This window comes from Prunus mume, linkage group LG2 (genome assembly GCF_029339155.1).
Source record: "Prunus mume cultivar Tortuosa linkage group LG2, ASM2933915v1, whole genome shotgun sequence".
Taxonomy (NCBI): domain Eukaryota; kingdom Viridiplantae; phylum Streptophyta; class Magnoliopsida; order Rosales; family Rosaceae; genus Prunus; species Prunus mume.
This window is the reverse complement of record NC_142699.1, coordinates 46,972,250-46,991,398: the sequence shown is the minus strand read 5'-3', so window position 1 is coordinate 46,991,398 and position 19,149 is coordinate 46,972,250. Positions and strand designations below refer to the sequence as shown.

Sequence of the window (19,149 nt, the reverse complement as noted above, 5' to 3'; positions counted from 1 at the left end):
GATGGAGACATATGGGATCATGAATTCAGACAAGAACAAACTAAATTATTGGAGAATATTCTCTTGCAGAACTGTAAATTTGGACAATTGGTCATGATACTTATGTTTACAGACCGTAAAGTTGGACCACCGATCAAGTTGTCTCTTGCCTAAATGCGTGAAAGTGTGGTCAAAATTCACAGTTGACAACATAAGATTTCGAATGAATGATCAGAGGATACTATACACCGTAGGAGGTCAACAAACCTGCAAAAACCAGATATAACCTTAACATGATGACAGGGCATAGGACACTGGTGGGTTACTCAATAATGAACTCAATTGGATTCTCTATCCTACAGATTGGGATTGAACAGGCAGATAAAATGGTGCACAAGTGCGAGAACTTGATAGAGCATGCTGCATGTTTGTCTAAATTCTAAATTATGGGCCACCTACAAGTCTCTCAAAATAGGCCATCCTTTTTTAATAATTTCATTGATCTTTGCATCAATCTGCCTCTGAATTTTTGGAGGACAAAGCTCTGCAGCATAGCCATTCAGTTTTGCAGCCAATCTTGACCTCTCAAGTTCCTCTTCAGGCAAGTTTCCAATTAATTGGAGAAGAAATGGCCTACGCTTCAGCTCAAACTTCTGCATTTTAAAAACATGTTAGCTAAGGATTCAAAAAATTTAGAATCTAGTTCAAAAGATCACTTTTTGTTTTTTTGTTTTTTCACATCTCCAAAGAGCTCCAGTTCAAAACATGCTCTAAAATTTAGAGAGAAATATAGGAGACTCCCTTGAGCAAGTTGACGACGAGGAAAGATTTACAATACAAAGATCTGAAACAACATTCCCTCTTAAAGAGTTTTGGGAGAAGAGAAAAAGGATATTGAGTTGTACCTGATGTTCAGGCTCAGCAGAATAAAATGTTCCAAGTGGTAGGATTTGAGTAGTTACACTGCTGCTCTTTGATTTAGTTTGTTCTCTCTCTTTGCTCACAGCAGCCAATCTGGACTCTTCAGTTCCGTTCGTGAAAATGATAGATCTGTTTATATATGAAAAAATCTCACTAAGGACTCTAAGTTATGAGTTCATGTTATGCAAGAAACTGCTGTGTGCTGTCATAAGTTTTACCTGTATTGGTTACCCACATCAGGACCTTGCCCAAATACTTGCCGATAATCATGACTTGACCAGAAAATCTCCAAAAGTTGCCTAAAGCTAATAAGCCTGTGATCGTATATAACCTGCTCAGGATTTATAGAATTACACATGTGACTGAAACATTCAAAAAGAGAGTAAAATGTATGTAAAAATAAATGATAAGAAGCCCACAAAGTAAAAAACTGCAGGGATTCAACTGCTCTTAAACTTTACAAGAAACAAAAAGACACCGCTTGGAGATAGTTTCATTATATTCAAGCCAAAAAAGAAAGGTAAAATACCCATTCATGAAAATCTAAAAGCAACAGGAAAATGGAAGAGAGACCTGGACAGACTCAGCATGATCACCCAAGCTTCTGTACTCAGGGTTGATTTTGGATCCGCCAGCGTAACCGACAGTGGTCTGTACAACCCCATTCAAGCACCCAAAGACAGCTTCAGATCTCCAAAAGCTTCCCAGAGCGAAAACTGCTGTTTTCAAGGACTGGTTGTTGGGTACGTCTCCTGCGGTTTCAATGATCCGTTCTGGGATCCTGATGCAGACCCGCCTCTCGGCTGCTAGAATAATCAGGAGCATCAGCGTTGCTAGTAGACGGCTAAGGGAAACGCTGCTGCCAAGAAAAGCCATTGGCTTTGTCTGAAAGAGGAAGGCATGAGACTTTCTGCGTTTGGTTAAAATTTCCAAGATGTTATAAAATGAAAAAAAAAAAAATCAAGAGAACCAGAATGGAAGATAGGAAACTGATGTCATACAGAAAATGCCCCTTTTTCGAAGCTACAATGCTTTCACAAAGTTGATAACCAAGTTTGAGCACACATCAACTCCTCCAATGTGTTTGGATTCGCTCACCCCCTACGAATTCTGATCTGGATCGAGAGTACCCAATCGCGGTACGGTATCGATCTGGATCTGGAACGAAAGATTTAACGACTCAGTTCCAGAGGAGAGAACAGTACCTGATAGAGGACGTCGCTGCTACAGAACAGAACCTGACCGCCGACAGCAGACGAGCAATCGAGGGCACATGAGGGAGAGTGCTATAGCCGATGAGCCCACGTTTGATTATTGGTCTCTTTTTTCTTTTCTTTTTTTGGTCAATTATTCTTGTTCTCTTGGCATATAAGGGGAAGGAACATATTGGGTTCGGATAGACTCGAAGAGGAGGGATGGGTGTTTATAAATGGATAGGCGTAAGAGCAGTTCCGGACAGCCCAGCCCAGGCAAAAGGCCCCTGATCTTCCAAAATAAGCTCCAGCAGTGACATACTGGGCAAGAGCTGGGGTTCATAAAGCCAGGGCAAGGCCCAAGTCAAAATAGTTTGAGCTGTTGTCTGAAGGAGCTGACATCAGCGAAGAAATTTTTTAAAAAAAATTGAAAACAAAATTCTGAAAAATTATCAAAAAATTCAGAATTTTTTTTATACATACCTAGAAAATTTTTATTTATTAATCCCGTACATATAAATAAAATTAATCTTATTTGAATAGTAATTGCGTTTGGGTTGTATGACAATGGATGGAAAAGAACCAAAAAAATTAATAGGGCGAATACTATTCACATAAACAGTAACCGCCCTTCCTTGCCCTTATCTTTTGCATGACAAATGGTTGGAAGTGTTCTAAGAGAGAATGTACTAGAGATTGGGCGGGTGTGTATGTCAATATAATAAAAGGAATGCTACCAATCTTTTCTTTAACCTTCTCTTTTTGACCTTCTCCCTTCTTTTCATAATAAGTGTCACTTTCCTTACACTTAAAACAATGTCATTAATGCATCACACAAGTTAATTTTTGTTTTCCAAATTTACCCTTATTAAATTGGTTGGTAATGTCAGTATGCCCAGCTGTGTGTTTAATTTCCAGTGTTCCTGTACGAAATAATATTTGTTCATCTTTTGAATAATATGCTATGTGCTTTTAATCTCATGCATGCTCGAATATATTTATTTTCTTGGATATCTATATTGCTTGAAACACTACAAGAAAAACAACTATTAGTAGCAATCCCAAATGCTATTCATTGAAAAAAAATTAGCGACTTCCTTTATCAGTCATTGATGAAAATGCAATATATTCGTGATCGCGAGTTTGATCATCAATTCAAAAGGGTCATTGAAACACGGGTCACTTCGCCTATATGTTACTGACCCATCTATTTGGTCATTGAAACACAGGTCACGTAAATGTATGAGGGTTCAAACTCAGAAATCCATAGTCTCTTCTAGATAAAATTTTAATACTCAAAAGTAGTATAAATAAAACAATGTAGTCCAAAAACTATGCATGTAGCAACATTCCTCCAGCAAACACAAGACCTAATCTTTCTCATAAACAAAATCCTAGTTCTAGTGTTTGTGCATAATAAATCACGGTAATAAACTGATTGAAGGGACCTCCTCTCGGCCCTAGCACCTACTCATGAACCGAAACGTTCACGTTTCATTAGGCATTTCGCCCTCCTGAAAACAAGAGAAAAGCTGCAAGGCGTAATCCTCTCGCCTCGCAACCGCGGTATTATGAGCCAAAGCCGAGGGCAGTAAAAGACATGGCCGAAGGTACTGTGGTCAAATCGCCACGTGGCCTCAAGGTTCCACGCCCCATTTAATGAAGTAATGCCTCTGACTATCGCCTACTCATGAACCGAAACGGTCACGTTTCATTAGGCATTTCGCCTCCAAAACAAGAGAAAAGCCGCAAGGCAGATCCTCTCGGTCCTCGCGACGCAGATATGAGCCAAAGCCGAGGGCAGTAAAAGACATGGCCGAAGGTACTGCGGTCAAATCGCCACGTGGCCTCGTGGTCCCACACCCCATTTAATGAAGTAATGCCTCTGACTATCGCAGCAAGCCCACTAGTCGCAAAAAGCATTTAATGCATGAGGGAAAAGGGAAGTGACTGAAATCGGATTTGGTAATAGAGATCAGAGTGGTTAAGCACAAGCACTCTCACAAGTATGCTTACAACTTGAGGTTAGATCACCAACCACCAGACCAGGGCATTAAATGCATTACCACGGCGAAGGGGCGAACCCACGATCGGGCGGTGGCCGAGATTTACCCGGATCCATGGGAGTCACACCACTATGCTTCACGATCCCAAATGCCGATTTGACTACCCACTTACCCCGATCAGGCTCCACCACGCAGATCTTTTCAGCCTTCGATTGTCCCTCCAAGACTCCTCCTATAAATACTAAACTCAAGACCACATTCAAAGGGTCCAAAAATCAAACCAAAAGCCTCCCACGGAGCAAATTATATTTTCCTGTAATGCACTTTCAATACATTTATTTGCTTTCCTAGGAGTAGTGGTAGATTGTAAGGAAAATCCATTCATCAATATATCATATGACCCTTGATTTTCAAGGCGCCAGAGCACCATCTCTGTTGTCATCTTATTCACCCCATATATTATACGACCGTCGCTCTCGAGCAACGCGCCGAGCATCGCCTAAATCTCGCCACCAACACCATCATTAAACGACCTTGTAGCTCAGGCCGTGAATCGACGGCCGAGATCAGCCTCTCTCGCCACAATCGCTTAATCAGAGTCGAACTTGAAACAGCGCATCATTTAAACCATCTTCGACCCAAACCTCATCACTATCTCGACGCACGGTAGACCGTCTGGCACGCCCGCGCATGACTACACCGCATCCAAAAGAAGGACGCCACGTGTTAACGCATCCCCTCGGCCCGGAGCACCAGGCCGTGAGATTTGTGCAGCCAACACTTTTGGCACGCCCGATGGGACACTTGTCAAAAACTTATGGTGGAAACTAGGGCACAGGCAAAGCTCAAAAGCAAAACAATCGAAATGACTTCCAATGCTCCTGAGTCCACCTCACCAATCACTATTGCCGAGATCGAACACGCGGTCAGAATCTCGGCCAGCCTTCCAATAACGACGGGTCGTGCGGCCGAGTCCATGGGAGAGCAAGCGTAGTGGAGGATCTGATGTCTAAGCAGTGCCTACAGGATAGAGACATCCTTTATGGCCGCAATGGACAGATTCTCCTAAAAGCTACTGGATGCTCTTTCGGAGAGGATGCTTGGTGACGTTATCCGCTACGCCCCCAGAGCCGGACGGAGAAGCCAAGAGTGCGAGAGGTTTGAGCCCTACGGCGAAAGCAGCCCGCCTCGCATCCAAGCGCTTAGGATACGACCGATTCTCACCACCGCAAATAATCGGGGTAATCCCACCAACATGGGTGAATCCCGAACCGACCGCCCACCGAAACAAAGATATGACCCACTCCATGCTTTGGCGATCATCAGGGCAAAGCAGCCCCACGATTCCGTGGTCCAAGAACTCGGCCCAGCCACACCGTGGCCGCCCATCTATCCTCGCCCAAGCAACGCGACCGCTGCCTCGTCACAATAGTACGATCGCACTAATCCGACCGCTTTCACCATTATAGGCATCGTTATTTCGGCCAGCTCCCACCCTCGATGGTTCGCCATTCCAACAACAACACATGCGCACTCACCAAACCCCTGCCTTCAAGCGGCCCACAGATAAGGTCGCAAAACGAGGGGCAACAAGTTTCGCGGCGGTTGCTGCCCGTAAAGAAGCTCCTCCTCGTGGACTCCGGTTCAAGACGTCCCGCGACATAATCGAGGACGGCTCGCTCGTAGACGCCGAAGCGCCAAGGTATACCAAACCGCACCCACCAGAAATTGATCGACCCTCTTCCCGTAAATATTGGTTGCCCGAATTCATTCTATTCTCCGGATGGGCGACCTCCTCCATTAAACACATAGGCCGCTTCACGGCCCAAGGCGGAGAGGCCGATTCGGATGCCCAGAGGCTCCGCTTATTCGCTCACTCTTTGATCGACGCGGCGTTCTCATGGTTTATAAACCTTCCACCGAATTCGGTGAGGGATTGGTCTGACATGGAAAGAATATTCCACGAACATTTTTATCAGATCAACCGAGAAATAACGGTCGCCGAGCTGGCAAGGATGAGCCAGGCATCGACAAATTGCCTCGCGACTACCTGCAGCGGTTCAAAACGTGCAGGAACTGGTGCCACACGAACCTACCAGAGAGGGAGTTTGTCAAGATGGTCGAAGAAGGATTGGAATTCGAATACCGGCGAAATTCCAGGAATTGAATTCCGGGACATGCACTATTTGATCAACAAGGTGGACCGATACGCATCCTTGTTGAAAGAAGAGGTGCAGAAGAGGAAGGCTTCAAAAGGGACTTACTATCGAATCCCGTTGTCGCTATGCCCAGCAGACGACCCCACAGAGGCCGAGAGGGACGAAGTTGAGATAAGCTCGGCCGAGGTCAGCATAGACAAACCATTCGTTTGCAAAGGATTGAGAAACAAAGATTCCCGACGCCAAGTTCGCGACTCGAGAAACGAAGGCCTACACGTTTGATTTGACCGGGGCCGAAGCTATCTTTGACCTATTGGCCAAGAAAAGGTCAAATTGTCCTTCGCCATAAAATTTCAAACCCAAGAACTCAAAGGAAAGACGTTTTGCAAATACCACGCTTCTTGGTCTCACAACACCAACAATCTGCGTTGTTCTACGAGATGTCATCCGGTTGATAGACGAAAAAAGCTCCAATTCCCGTAAAAGGCGCCATGCAAGTCGACTACAAGCCATTCCCTCCACCGCATCAACATGGTCAACGCCACCCGGCCAATATAGGGAATTTCGTCGGCCGGCAAAGGAAAGGAGCCATTGGCTAAACCGTAACCAGACCATGCGATCGCAAGGTCGAGATCGATCACCCGACCACCGAGAACAAAAGGAAGGCCACCGAGCCATCTCGACCGCCTATGAAGAAATTTGACGGCCAAGACGACCCGCCGCCAGCGGTAGTTTTGATCGACTAGGCACAAAGCCCCAAGATTTTGGCAGCCACAAAGACGAAGTCGCTCCTAGGCCGGTAAAGACTTTCAAACCACCGGTCGTGCGGGATGACCGCTGGTATCATGCACGACTGGGCAGACCGAGCCTCGACAAAACCCACCAGAAGGATGCAGAGACAAGTTCGAGCCAAGATACAGATGACCCAGTCGAGGGGTTAAAACGCCAAAAGAAGATGGCGACCGCAGACGAGCCACCATCCGTACAAATCGCTCCCCACAACGAAGGTTGCCAGCACTAAGCCTCCAAGAACGTGGCGCCCTAGGCAGGATGGTTTTTCCAATGAGTGGCGGCTGTTTGGGTCGAACCAAAGGCCGTGGCCCTAGAGAAAACAGATGAGGGTATCATCGATGTCTACCACGGAAGGGACCCTCCTTTTTCGGCCAACGGTTTGTCTTTTCTTATGGAGTTCCATAAGGACCACTCGACCACCGACCTATACGGCATGACCCCGAGAACCGTGAAATCGTGGAGTTGTCTCTCAAAAATGCTAAGGCGGAGGGGCTCTCATTACAGCGGTCCGACTCGCCATTAAGGTCAGATACCGTGCAAACCGAGAGGTCGGGACAAGAGGGATGCCGACACCAACCCGATCAGGAAGGCCGGAGGACAAGACCCCTTTTAGCAGAGCAACTTAGAATACCTCCGCCAATATTTTACTGTGACTCCGGCCGACACTATCATTGGTCTGACAACCGAGGAAAGGGCCCGGGTAAGACGTCTGACGACTACTTAACGGCCAGGGATGCGTTAGCTAAGGCTCGACAAGCCCTCTAGGAGGAGGTCGAGACCTCGGACTCCCTAAGGTCAAAGCGCCCACGAACGATACCCTTGGGATCTGCGAGGCTTATGGTCGAGGGCCCCAGTGACCCTTTCTTTGGACACGAGGCCGAAGACGACTCCATATTGGGAATCTTCAACGAAGAATACAAGGAGGTCCTCGGTGTGGTTGAGGAAAAACCCTCGCCAGGGCGGCTGTGAGGGTAAAGAGGAGGCTGGTAGGGGAAACCAACATGAGCCAAAGGAGGTCAGCATGAACATGGTCTTGGTGCTACCATCCGAAGTTTTCAACTCTAGGAGGCTGCACCAATGGTCTGATAATGACGTGGCGAGGAGCAGCTTGATCAAAGGCAAAAAACAAAGGAAGAGTTGTTGGTCGTAGCTTTTAACGAGGTAATACCCAGGGACAAGGCAAACAAATACCGACACCTCAAGCCGTTGTACATCTTGGCTCATGTAGAGGGTGTGCCCGTGTCCAAGGTCTTCGTTGACTGTGGAGCGACGGTCAACATCCTTCCCTATTCCCTGATGAAGAAGCTGGATAAGTCAAAAGAGGACCTCATCCACAGCGACGTGGTCATGAGCAGCTTTGTCGGTGATAAATCTAAGACCATCGGGTATTGCAGTTAAAGATCACCGTGGCGACCATAAGAGTCGCGCCTTCTACGTAGTCGAATCCAGCAGTGGACTATAATATATTGCTCGGTCGTGATCGATCCAACAGTCCGATGCATACCGTCCTCCCTCTCCCAATCGTGTTCTTTGGGACGGCCGAGGGTATCCATACACTGGCCGACTTAAAACCCTTCGAACCAATGTCTGCAAGCACGCATTTACGACGACAACGTTGGATGGGTTGTCCTCACCGCCACGATGCAAGCGGCCGACCGACCAGGACAACGGCCTAGAAAGTGCTAGAGTTAGGCGCCGAGAATGTTTGACAGGATTCGGCGCGCGAAGTATTGATCGACCTCACTAGCCTTTAGATTACGCACAAAACCACTAAAGAAGAGGGAGCGCGTCGTGACCAACCCATCGAAAGGTCTGCTGAACATTGGGCGGAGGAATCCTTACAGCCAAACTCGCCGATCAACCTAATCGAATTCCTCCACGAATCGATAAGGGGACACTTTAGCCTTTGACGACTTGGAAGCGGTGCCACGCCGACATGGAGGATGACTGCCCCGAGGTCCAAGACCCGTTATTAGAAATAAATGTAGGGACCGAGTCCGAACCACGACCTCTTTTTGTAAGCCGCCTTGAACCCCGAGTTAGTAGTCGAGATTATCGGCCGCTCGGTACGCTGAAGGTTAAAGAGGAAATTGAACGGCTCCTCAAAGCCGGCTTTATCGGCACGGCTCGACGCTGAATGGCTGGCTAACATCGTACTCAGCTTTGAAAAAGACGGGGCTTTGAGGTGTGCACCGATTACAGTAAATCTAAACCTCGCGACCTCCAAGGACGAGTATCCCATGCCTATGTCCGACCTCCGGTGGACGGAGCCGCTAAGCACAAGCTCCTATCTTTCATGGACGGCCATGCTGGTTACAACCAAATCTTCATAGCCGAGGAAAATGTCCACAAGACAGCATTCGATGTCCGCGCAATCGGGACTTATGAATGGGTGGTCATGCCGTTCGGCCTGAAGAACGCCGGCGGAACGTACCAACGAGCTATGAACCTTATTTTCCATGACCTAATTGGCCGAACCGTTGAGGTCTACATCGACGACGTCGTTGTAAAATCCCCATCCAAAGCCGACCACGTGGAGCATCTCCGACAGGCTTTCAATCGAATGCGGACACACGGCCTAAAGATGAACCCTAAGAAATGTGCTTTCGGCGTCATCGCCTGGAACTTTCTCGGTTTCTTGGTTCACCAACGAGGGATCGAGGTAGATAAAAATAAAGCCACAGCCGTTATGGCAGCGCCTCCGCCGAGGACTAAGAAGGAACTCTAGTCCTTCCTCGGTAAGGTCAACTTTTTGAGACGGTTCATATCCAATTTAGCAGGGAAAATCCGGTCGTTGACTCCTCTACTCAAACTGAAAGACACAGAACGGTTCGTGTGGGGGGCAGAACATCAAGTGGCCCTCGACGACATCAAGAAATATTAAAGGTTGAAAACACCAATGCGCTTACCTCGATTAAGGAAATTGGTATCCATTTCTTTGATTTCCTGGATATTAACACAGTGCTTAAGCCAGTAGTGCATCATATTTTGAAGGACAATGACCAACTTCTACACTTGGTACGAATTTATTAATCAATGATATTATTTGCATTTGTTGATCACTTTGTTGACCAACTCTCTAATAAAAGTGGAACCCACTAATGTATGTGGGACCTACTTGTATTAAAGAAGTGGTGAGTAAATATGGTATAAATAGCAGCACTTTGTATTAATTGTGGAATATTTAATAAGTAATTATTCCGTTAAATGTGCTGCAACAGATGGAAAACCAAGAGTACACTTTCTTCATTGGAGGCAAAAACCAGAAAACGGCCGCTGACTTTATCAGCAAGATAACAAAAGCAAAGCTTGCCATTGATAATGCACTGAAAATACAGATTGGGTTAGCTAGTGTTATAGAAGAATCGGAGACTGCGAAGGCTTTCTGGTTCGGCATGGAAAGCCTCTTATTTAGCTTGGCTCACTCTAGCAAGGAGTACGAGTACAAGCAGTTGACAAAAGAAGTCCACAAGCTACTTTCTTACAAATTTCACAAAGACGATATCGACGGATGGATTATGCTTACCAAAGGATGGAGTGTGGTGACCTGTGGTCAGGCTAACACTATTGTCACAACCCTAGAGGAATTTTCTGCCTGGACGCAACACATAATTGGGGAGGAATGGGGACATGCTTTCACCAAGCACCATGACAGTCTTATAACTGGGAAAAAAGGACTCTCCTGCATCACCTTTCAGATTGCTGGAAATGCCCCAATGCACTTGGACTGCCCAGTCTGTGACGACCCCATGGAGACCAAGTTGGTCAAATATAACTGGTGCCACCCTCGTCTGCAGAATGCTGCCAATTAAACAATGTCGTCGTCATCAAATATCCATGGCTTTGTGTCCTTAGTAAAAATGAAAGCTTTTCCGTGCTGTTTTTGTTTGTGTGTTTCTGCTATGTCTGTAATTGGTTAAATAACGGGCAATGTCGTTGTCATTACATTAGTAACGTCAGTCTGATGCCCGGCTGTGTATTTAATTTCTAGTGTTCCGTACGAAATAAGTTGTTCATCTTTTCAATAATATGTTGTGTGCTTTTAATTTCATGCTTGCTCGAATATATTTATTTTCTTGGATTTCTAGCTATATTGCTCGAATATATTTATGTTCTTGGCTTATAATTTGGTCACTGAAACACGAGTCACTTTGCCTATATATTATTGACCCATCTATTTGGTCATTGAAACACAGGTCATGTAAGGGTTCCAACTCAGAAATCCAGTCTCCTCTAGACAAAATTTTAATATTCAAAAATAGTATAAATAACACAATTCCAAAAACTATGCATTGTTTCTAGCTAGTACTAGGATATATACTAAGAGCACTTCCATCCAATTGTTATATATGTTTTATGTTTGCAATTTGAATTATGAATTAGCATATATGATTTTTGGTGTCTAGTATTAATTTCTTGTTAGGATATCATGTCACATGATGATAATAGATTGGCAACAACTTCCAATTTTTTCCGAATTTTGATGTTTGGCAACAACTTCCAATTGTTTCCAAATGGATAGATTTTTTTTTTTTTTTTGGTAGCTAGCGATTCCTAAACTAGATGTCACATGATCCATATAATGCCAATCCTCAAGGAACATGACAAATAAGAAATTTCCAAGGAACATAAAAAATAAGAGCCATCGTTTTGATCAGTAGTTGAATCAATTCTGTTAAGTGTATGCATTTTGATTTTTTTCTTTTAGCTTTCCTTGACAATATTGTAATAGGACATACATTATAATCACTCAAGCTCAAGCTCAAGTTTAGATTAAGAATAGTTTCTCTAAGTGTTCTTATCTTGTTGCTATCTTATGGAAGATCAATCATATTGGCAAAGGTAATTTGTGTATTGCATCATATTGCATTCATTAGATTTCTTAACATTATGACTAGTCATCCTTCACATTAGTAGGATTTCCAGCTCACTGGTTTCCAGCAGGATCCTAACAAACCTTTTTGTCATATTCTGTGAATTTTCTTAGCCCCATGCACTACTACATTTTAGTCTTTGCGCGACGAAGGGGTCTTCGTCGCGCAAAAAATGATTTTAGTCGCACATAATTATGCGCAAAAGAAGCTTGTCGCGCACAGTCCGTCGCGCAAAGTTCGTGAAGAAAGGATTTGCGCGACGAACAAATATCATTCGTCCGTGCACTTTGCGCGACGATAACAACTTCGTTAAAAAAATATTTCGGGCGACCCTAATTTCCGTCGCACAAATATTTGCGCGACGAAAGAGTGGTTGTCGCAAAAATGCGCGACGGACTCTTCCGCGAGCGAGATACATGAAGTTTGCGAGGCGAAATAATATTCGTCGCAAGAAGAAGGCCTTGCACGACGGAGATAATTCGTCACGATACAAATTTTGTGCGACAAACAGTTCGTCACAAGATATAATTTTGGCGCAACGAAATTCTTCGTCGCGCATGATTAAAATATATTTGTAAACGGGTTATTTAAATGTTTTGCGCGATTTAATTACGTTTCGTCGCGCAAAAAGCAATATATATTATTAAAAAAAGTTTATTATTATTTGATTTTTAATTTTGTAAAAAAATAAAATTGGTTTTTTTAATAATTAAAATGAAATTTGATTTTTTTATTATTATTTGATTTTTATAATTAAATGCAATTTGATTTTTTTATTATTATTTGATTTTTAATTTTGTAAAAATATAAATTTGGTTTTTTTTATTTATATAAAATAAAAGAAATGTATATAAGAGAAATATTGTAAAAGTAATTATAAAAATAAAAAACTAATCAAATAATGTTCCAAAATCTACTTGGTCATCTGCCACATGCGGCTCGGAGGTATGGGTGTCCGCTTCTGCAGGGGCCGTGGTGTCTTGGGATGCTTGGGCTGGACGGGCTCGGAGGTCGACGCACAAAATTCGGGATTGGAATCCGGACCGCGCGAGGACTGCAGAATCACCGACATCCGACCCTTGGCAACTCGCGATGTCAAAACAGTCACCGATCGCTTGCTCGCGACGATGACCGCGGTCGAGGTTCCTCTGTCGGGCATTCCCATCCCCTACAATACATTCCCGGCCTCCTCCCGAGAGTCTGATCCAACGTCTGCGTCAAAATCTGAAATTCAGCATCATGCGGAGGATCCACGGACTCGATCGGAGTCTCGGGAGGAAGTTGGGAGGCGGACTCTTGAAGAACCAACTGGCTCCTCTCCACCATCGTCGTCTGTTTAACATTACATAAAATATAAATTCAAAAATGCATATAAATTGAAAACGTAACATCGATCTCTGAGAATTTCGACCCCCCCTTAATTGAACAAGAGAAGGAAAATATTAGTATGAACAAAATAAATTAATAATAATGACGTATTAAAAATTAAATATAAATTATATTATTCTTACCCGACACCGTGCATCCATCCTATATGAGAAGGGCCTGGAGCCGGAATGGTGGAGAAGAGTCTTCTTCTTCCTATTGCTCTTATTCACTTGGGCTTTATTCTGTTATACAAAAAATAAAACGTAATAGTTGAAATATAAATAAATTAAATAATAATGAGATATAAAACATAAAATAAACATTAATAAGAAATATGTAATAATTAAACAAATATTATTAAAAAAATACCACATAATCGGGCGCCTGAAAATGAGCGCAGAGCCACGCCTAACTATCCTCCCGCCCCTCAAGCTCCTTCGAGCAACCCTCCTGAAGAGCGACTTGCGGATCATCAAACGCCTGAAAATGATGGTGCAAGTCGTTCTTCCATCGCTACCTCTCACCAAGAGTGCATTGACGTACGCCAAGGTCTCCTCGTTGATGTCTTCTAAGTGGTAGTTCGTCTGCAATAAATTCATTACATACATTAAGTAATAGAAATATATAAAGTTTGAAAGAAAAATAATTAAAAGATAGGAAACATACCGACAACGGCCGCGAACTTGAATCTTGATCTCGTCAGGCATGACCTTCCAAGACTTCCATTGCATCGGGCAATGGGTCCGCACGACGTGGCCAATGTCGTGGGCCAAGGAGCTATGCAAGTCCGCCGTCGGTGCAGCCCGATGGCGCTCGTCATATTCGATCTTGATCGTTGGTCACCCGGGTGACCTTCGCGTCTTCACCGCCGACACGGCCCTCGGGTGTTCCTCTTGGCTGCAAAGGGATATGACAATACTGTTACATAAATAACAAATTGAACCATAAAATTCCCGATTAAAAAAATGTTAAAAACAAAAACGAAAGTGGAAGGGTATTACCGGAGGTGCCCCAGAGGCACCAAGATCTGATCGATCGATGTGGTGTCGGTGGTGGTAGCGGGCGGTGTCGCCACTAACGCTAAGAGGCTGCACCACCGAAGAAGATGATGATGCAGCCGCTGGGATCCCCGGGACCAGCTAGCGTGGTCTGCTCCATCGCTTTGCCGGAGCAAGGGCGGTGATCCGATACCGAGTCCGAGGGCTCCGAACTCGGTGTAGTCGTCATCGCCCTACGACGTGTAATCAAGTCTGACATCTGCACAATTTCATTAATCAAATGTAGCACATACAATGTCATTAAAAAATTGAACTAACTAATTAAAATCATAGTTTGACCTAGGGTTTGCGATTTCGGAGTATCCGGGACTCCGATCCACGATCCGTCGAATCCTAAACGATCCTATAAATACATGGTACCACATACGTGAGTTTCAGCTCGATCCAACGGTCCGAACATATCAAACCCAAAAATCGCACAATAGGTTCGAACCGTTTGAGACTCAAACGATAACCAAATTCCAATCTGAGCACACCTACGCTCGTGACAACGAAATGTTTGCACCGGGACAAAAGCCCTATGCCACAAGTACCCCACGCCACCACATGCACCGGCAGCGTGTGGGTGCCCTAAGCGATAACAATCACCTGGAAATCCTAAAAATTAAGGGCCAAGGTTCCTACCCTAGGTTCAAAACATCAATTGGAGGCACTTTTGTTCTCGGACCTACCCCAAAAAATGGCCGGAAGTGGCCGGAATTTCAATTTCAAAACCGGCCGAAACCTAGGGTTTCAAATTCACTACCCTATACACACAATCAATCAAATCCTACCCAACCATCAGCTAAAGCATCAAAAATAGTCCAGAAAGCATACCTCAATTGCCCGATTTGGTGCCCGGAGGAGAGAGAACAACGGCGGCGAAGATTCGGCCTAAGCGGAGGAAATCACGGCGGCAGGATGGACGGCGACGGCGGAGAAGCTCCGTGGTTCGGCGGTTGTGGCGGCAGTCTGAATTGGGGCGAGTAGGGCTGAGGTCACGGTGGAGAGAGGGAGGTTTTAGGGTTCCGTTTGAGAAACTGGGGAAGAAGGAGAAGATCGCGATTTTCAGAAAACTTATTCGACTTTGCTCAACGAATAACAAAATCCGTCGCGCAAAATTAATTAAAATAACTTTGCGCGACGCAAACACGACTTCCGTGGCGCAAGGTTCTGAAAATATGACCTTTGCGCGACCTAAAACAATGTTTCGTCGCGCAAAGTTGTGAAAATATAACCTTTGCGCGACGAAAACACTTGTGTCGTCGCGCAAGTTTGTCCAGCCGCCCAAATTTTGGGATTTGATTTTGAGCGGGAAGATAAATCAAACGATTTTGCGCGTGAAGGCACTTTCTTTCGTACAGGACATCACATAATCTTATGCTATACTGAATGAATGTATAAAGAAATTATTCATTTTTTATGAATATTGTGTTTTGATGGAATACGCATTCTAGGAAACTAGTTTCAGATAATCCAGCTGTCAAATATGTTTGTTTATACTTCGAGATCGTATACGTCGAAAATGAGAAAAAAACATTGAGATCAAGTAACAGGACAAAGCGTTTGACGGTTTATAAGCGAAAAGTCATGATTTAACGGTTATTTTGACTCTGATTTTGATGATTTTTTACAGCTACACTGTTTAACCCTATGTGAATACGTGAACTACTTGATCGTCAATTTCAAATATATACGTGTGTATATATCAGAAATATATATATGTATATGTTTGCGCGACGAGGTCTTTTGCTCGTTGCAAAAGATACTTGCGCGACGAAATTATTTGTCGCGCAAATAATAGAATATCGCGACGTGTACATGTTTAAATCGCGCAAAAGGTACTTTCGCGACGGAATTATTTGTTGCGCAAATAATAGAGGATGCGACGTGTATGTTTTCCGTCGCGCAAAATATGCGCGACAATTATGCCTTCGTCGTGCAAGGTTATTTTCATTCACATATTATTAAACTGAATTATTCATCATTACATATAATTAATTGTATAAAAGTATCATTTATTCTATTTTCTTTTGATTTGAGAATTGAAGGATTGTTGATAATCTTATTTTCTTTGTATTCATTTTTTCGGTTATATGGTTTTCATTTTTTAAAAGTTTTTTGTCAAAATAAATTTAAACTTTATGATACAAATTACTTGGATATATTTATTTACCAATGGTGTATAACTACATTTATTTTAATAATGTTTCATTTCTGCACATATATAATGTTTGGATATAACAAGTACATATATCAAAACATTTGCATATCATAAAATATGTCCACTAACATAATAAAATTACAAAAAAAATTCATCATTCATCATCTGAACTATAATAACTTTCGTTATCGTCGCTATCATCACTTTCGGTCTCCCAATCCTCTTCCTCCTCCTCGTCCTCCGCCTCCTCTATAACTACATCATCGTCGTTGCTCGGGCCAACTGCAACATCGTATCGCGAAGATCACCGAGGTCAATTGTAATTGACTGAATCGGTATTTCGATTGAAGACACTCCTTGTATTTGAAATGGCTCTTGTATAACATTAGTATCTCGAAGTGTTTCCGCATCATTTTCCATTGAAGATTCTAAACGTTGGTCAGCCACATTGTCGACGTCGTTGTCAGTTGGGTCTAGTTCTGGTATAGCATACACGTTCGTGATCCATCTTTTGAACAACGTTCCAACCGCTTCCGGCTTTAGGGTCATCTAGATACACAATTTGTGTTGCCATGTTTGCCAAAATATAAGGGTCGTCATCATACAAAGTTCTGTTCATGTTCACAGATAGTAAGCCATGATCGATTTTAACACTTCCCGGCCTATTTGGGTTGGTGTCAAACCATCGACACTTAAACATGATCACTTGGTATCGATCTTTGTAAAGCAATTGCACGACAGTTGTGAGTTTGCCATAGAAATCAATGTCCGTACTTTCGCCTCCACCTGGGACATGGACACCGCTGTTTTGCGTACACAACTTGTCATCTCATGCTTCGCCCAAAAATTTGACGCCGTTGACATTACAACCCGAGAACAATTCAGCGCGAATCGCCCAAACGCCAAGTTATATAACTCATCACTGTAAGTTGGGGAATTCGATGATTTCAACTTATTCACCTAATATTATACAAAACCATTCATATGTTAGTCTGAAAAAATTAAAAACTACAATTTATATTTCTCAAATAACAAACACTGATAACTTACAGAATCCAAAAACCATTGTGGAAACAATTCACGGTGTTTCTGGGCAACCAAATGTGATGGATGTTCTCGCTTCATCATCTCTTCATGCTCATATAAGTATCCCATGATCTCATCACAATTGTTCAGTACGAACCAATGCGCTACCTCCATGTCATTTCTAGAAAACGACTCTCCGCGTCCAGGATCTCCAAAGGGTCGTGCGCTTTGGGCAAAAGCAGAAAGTTTTTCATTTCTCATACCTCCGTCATGATTGCGCTGAGGACGATAGAAAACCGTCTCCACATCTTTTAAATACATTCCGCAGAAAGTAAGCGACTCATATTGAACCCAAGCCTCTACGATTGATCCTTGGGCCACTGTTGCGTACACTTTTTTCAGCTCTCCGAGAAGCCTGCCAAAATAAAACGATATGATACAAATTAGCAAGCATGTGATAATGATGCATACACAAACGATAAGGATTATATAACTTTCTATTGGATACATCCAGCGATAGTTGACAGGACCAGCAAGCAATGCCTCTTCTGGCAAGTGAACCATCACGTGCATCATACTTGTGAAGAAAGCTGGAGGAAATATCATCTCAAACTTGCATAGGACTTGGACAATGTCATGGCGCAACTGAAACATGTCCGTTTTGCAAAGTTTTTGCCGTCAGTTGGGAAAAAAATCTGGACAACAAAATGATTGTCTACATCTTCCGGCAATAGGTGTCGAATACCAACAGGAAGTCATAAACACATGGCAGTCATGGCTCTTAAGTCCAGTAAATTTACCCCCGTCAACATTCACACAACATGCGATATTAGAAGCATACCCATCGGGAAACTTTACTGATGATACAAACCTTAGAAACTCTTTCTTGTCATTCGGTTTCATAGAAAAGAATGCAAGATCCCTTCTAGCTTTATCATTGTCCCTATTCATCCATAAACCCCTTCGTATGCCTATTCTTTCCAAATCAAGACGAGCTTTGATCGTGTCCTTTGTCTTCCCCTCGATATCTAGAATCGTGCCCACCAATGTGTCGAATACATTTTTCTCAACATGCATCACATCTAGATTGTGCCTCAATTTTAGTTTCGACCAATATGGGAGCTCAAAAAACATAGGCTTGTGCGTCCAGTTCATATGTGTAGAAGGTCTGATACGACTAACTGTTTTCCCGAAGGGAGCAAAATCAACCGTTAAGCTGGTCCAATATCTCATCACCGGACCATTCTCTGGGTCTAAGGCGACGCTCTGTGTTCCCGTCGAACTCTTTATCTTTTTCCCTCCACTCATGGTCCCATGGCAACCATCTCCGATGACCAAGGTAACAAACTTTTCCAGCGTGCCAACCAGAAGTTACATCTTCCTTGCATACAGGACATGCCATATAACCTTTTGTGCTCCACCCAGAAACCATTGCATATGCTGGAAATCATTCACAGTCCACATAACTGCTGCCCGCAAAGTGAACATCTTCCCAGTTGATTTATCGTACGTGCGAACACCGTTTGTCCATAAATCCTTCAGCTCATCAACCAACGGCCTTAAGTAAACATCGATTGACCTCCCAGGATCCTCAGTTATCAAAACAGTCATCATCATGTATTCTTTTTTC

General features: G+C 43.6%; 1 protein-coding gene across 6 annotated transcripts; it reads right to left on the bottom strand.

Annotated features, from left to right (window-relative positions):
• Nucleotides 1-24: 24 nt before the first annotated feature.
• LOC148920575 (peptide methionine sulfoxide reductase A5-like) lies at nt 25-2,289 on the bottom strand. 6 transcript variants are annotated; one of them, XM_089046325.1, is made up of 6 exons: nt 2,106-2,289; nt 1,474-1,785; nt 1,119-1,231; nt 885-1,029; nt 439-632; nt 25-246 (listed from the first exon to the last, which is right to left on the bottom strand). In XM_089046325.1, the coding sequence occupies exons 2-6, from the start codon at nt 1,774-1,776 to the stop codon at nt 177-179; spliced, it is 825 nt and encodes a 274-aa protein (XP_088902451.1). In that variant the 5' UTR covers nt 1,777-1,785; nt 2,106-2,289; the 3' UTR covers nt 25-176. The 6 variants fall into 6 exon arrangements, with proteins under 6 accessions (XP_088902451.1, XP_088902456.1, XP_088902452.1 ...); XM_089046330.1 differs by having other exon boundaries at nt 1,474-1,810; nt 2,106-2,285; XM_089046326.1 differs by lacking the exon at nt 2,106-2,289 and adding an exon at nt 1,902-2,099 and having other exon boundaries at nt 1,474-1,810.
• Nucleotides 2,290-19,149: the final 16,860 nt, after the last annotated feature.

Bases quoted from the DNA above. Each gene is read 5' to 3' on its own strand.
- LOC148920575 (XM_089046325.1), bottom strand. From the start codon at position 1,776: ATGGCTTTTCTTGGCAGCAGCGTTTCCCTTAGCCGTCTACTAGCAACG. The intron at 1,030-1,118 runs GTAAAACTTATG...ATATATAAACAG, and splicing joins GATGTGGGTAACCAATACAG to ATCTATCATTTTCACGAACG. The intron at 247-438 runs GTAGGTGGCCCA...TGGTTTTTGCAG, and splicing joins TGGCCTATTTTGAGAGACTT to GTTTGTTGACCTCCTACGGT.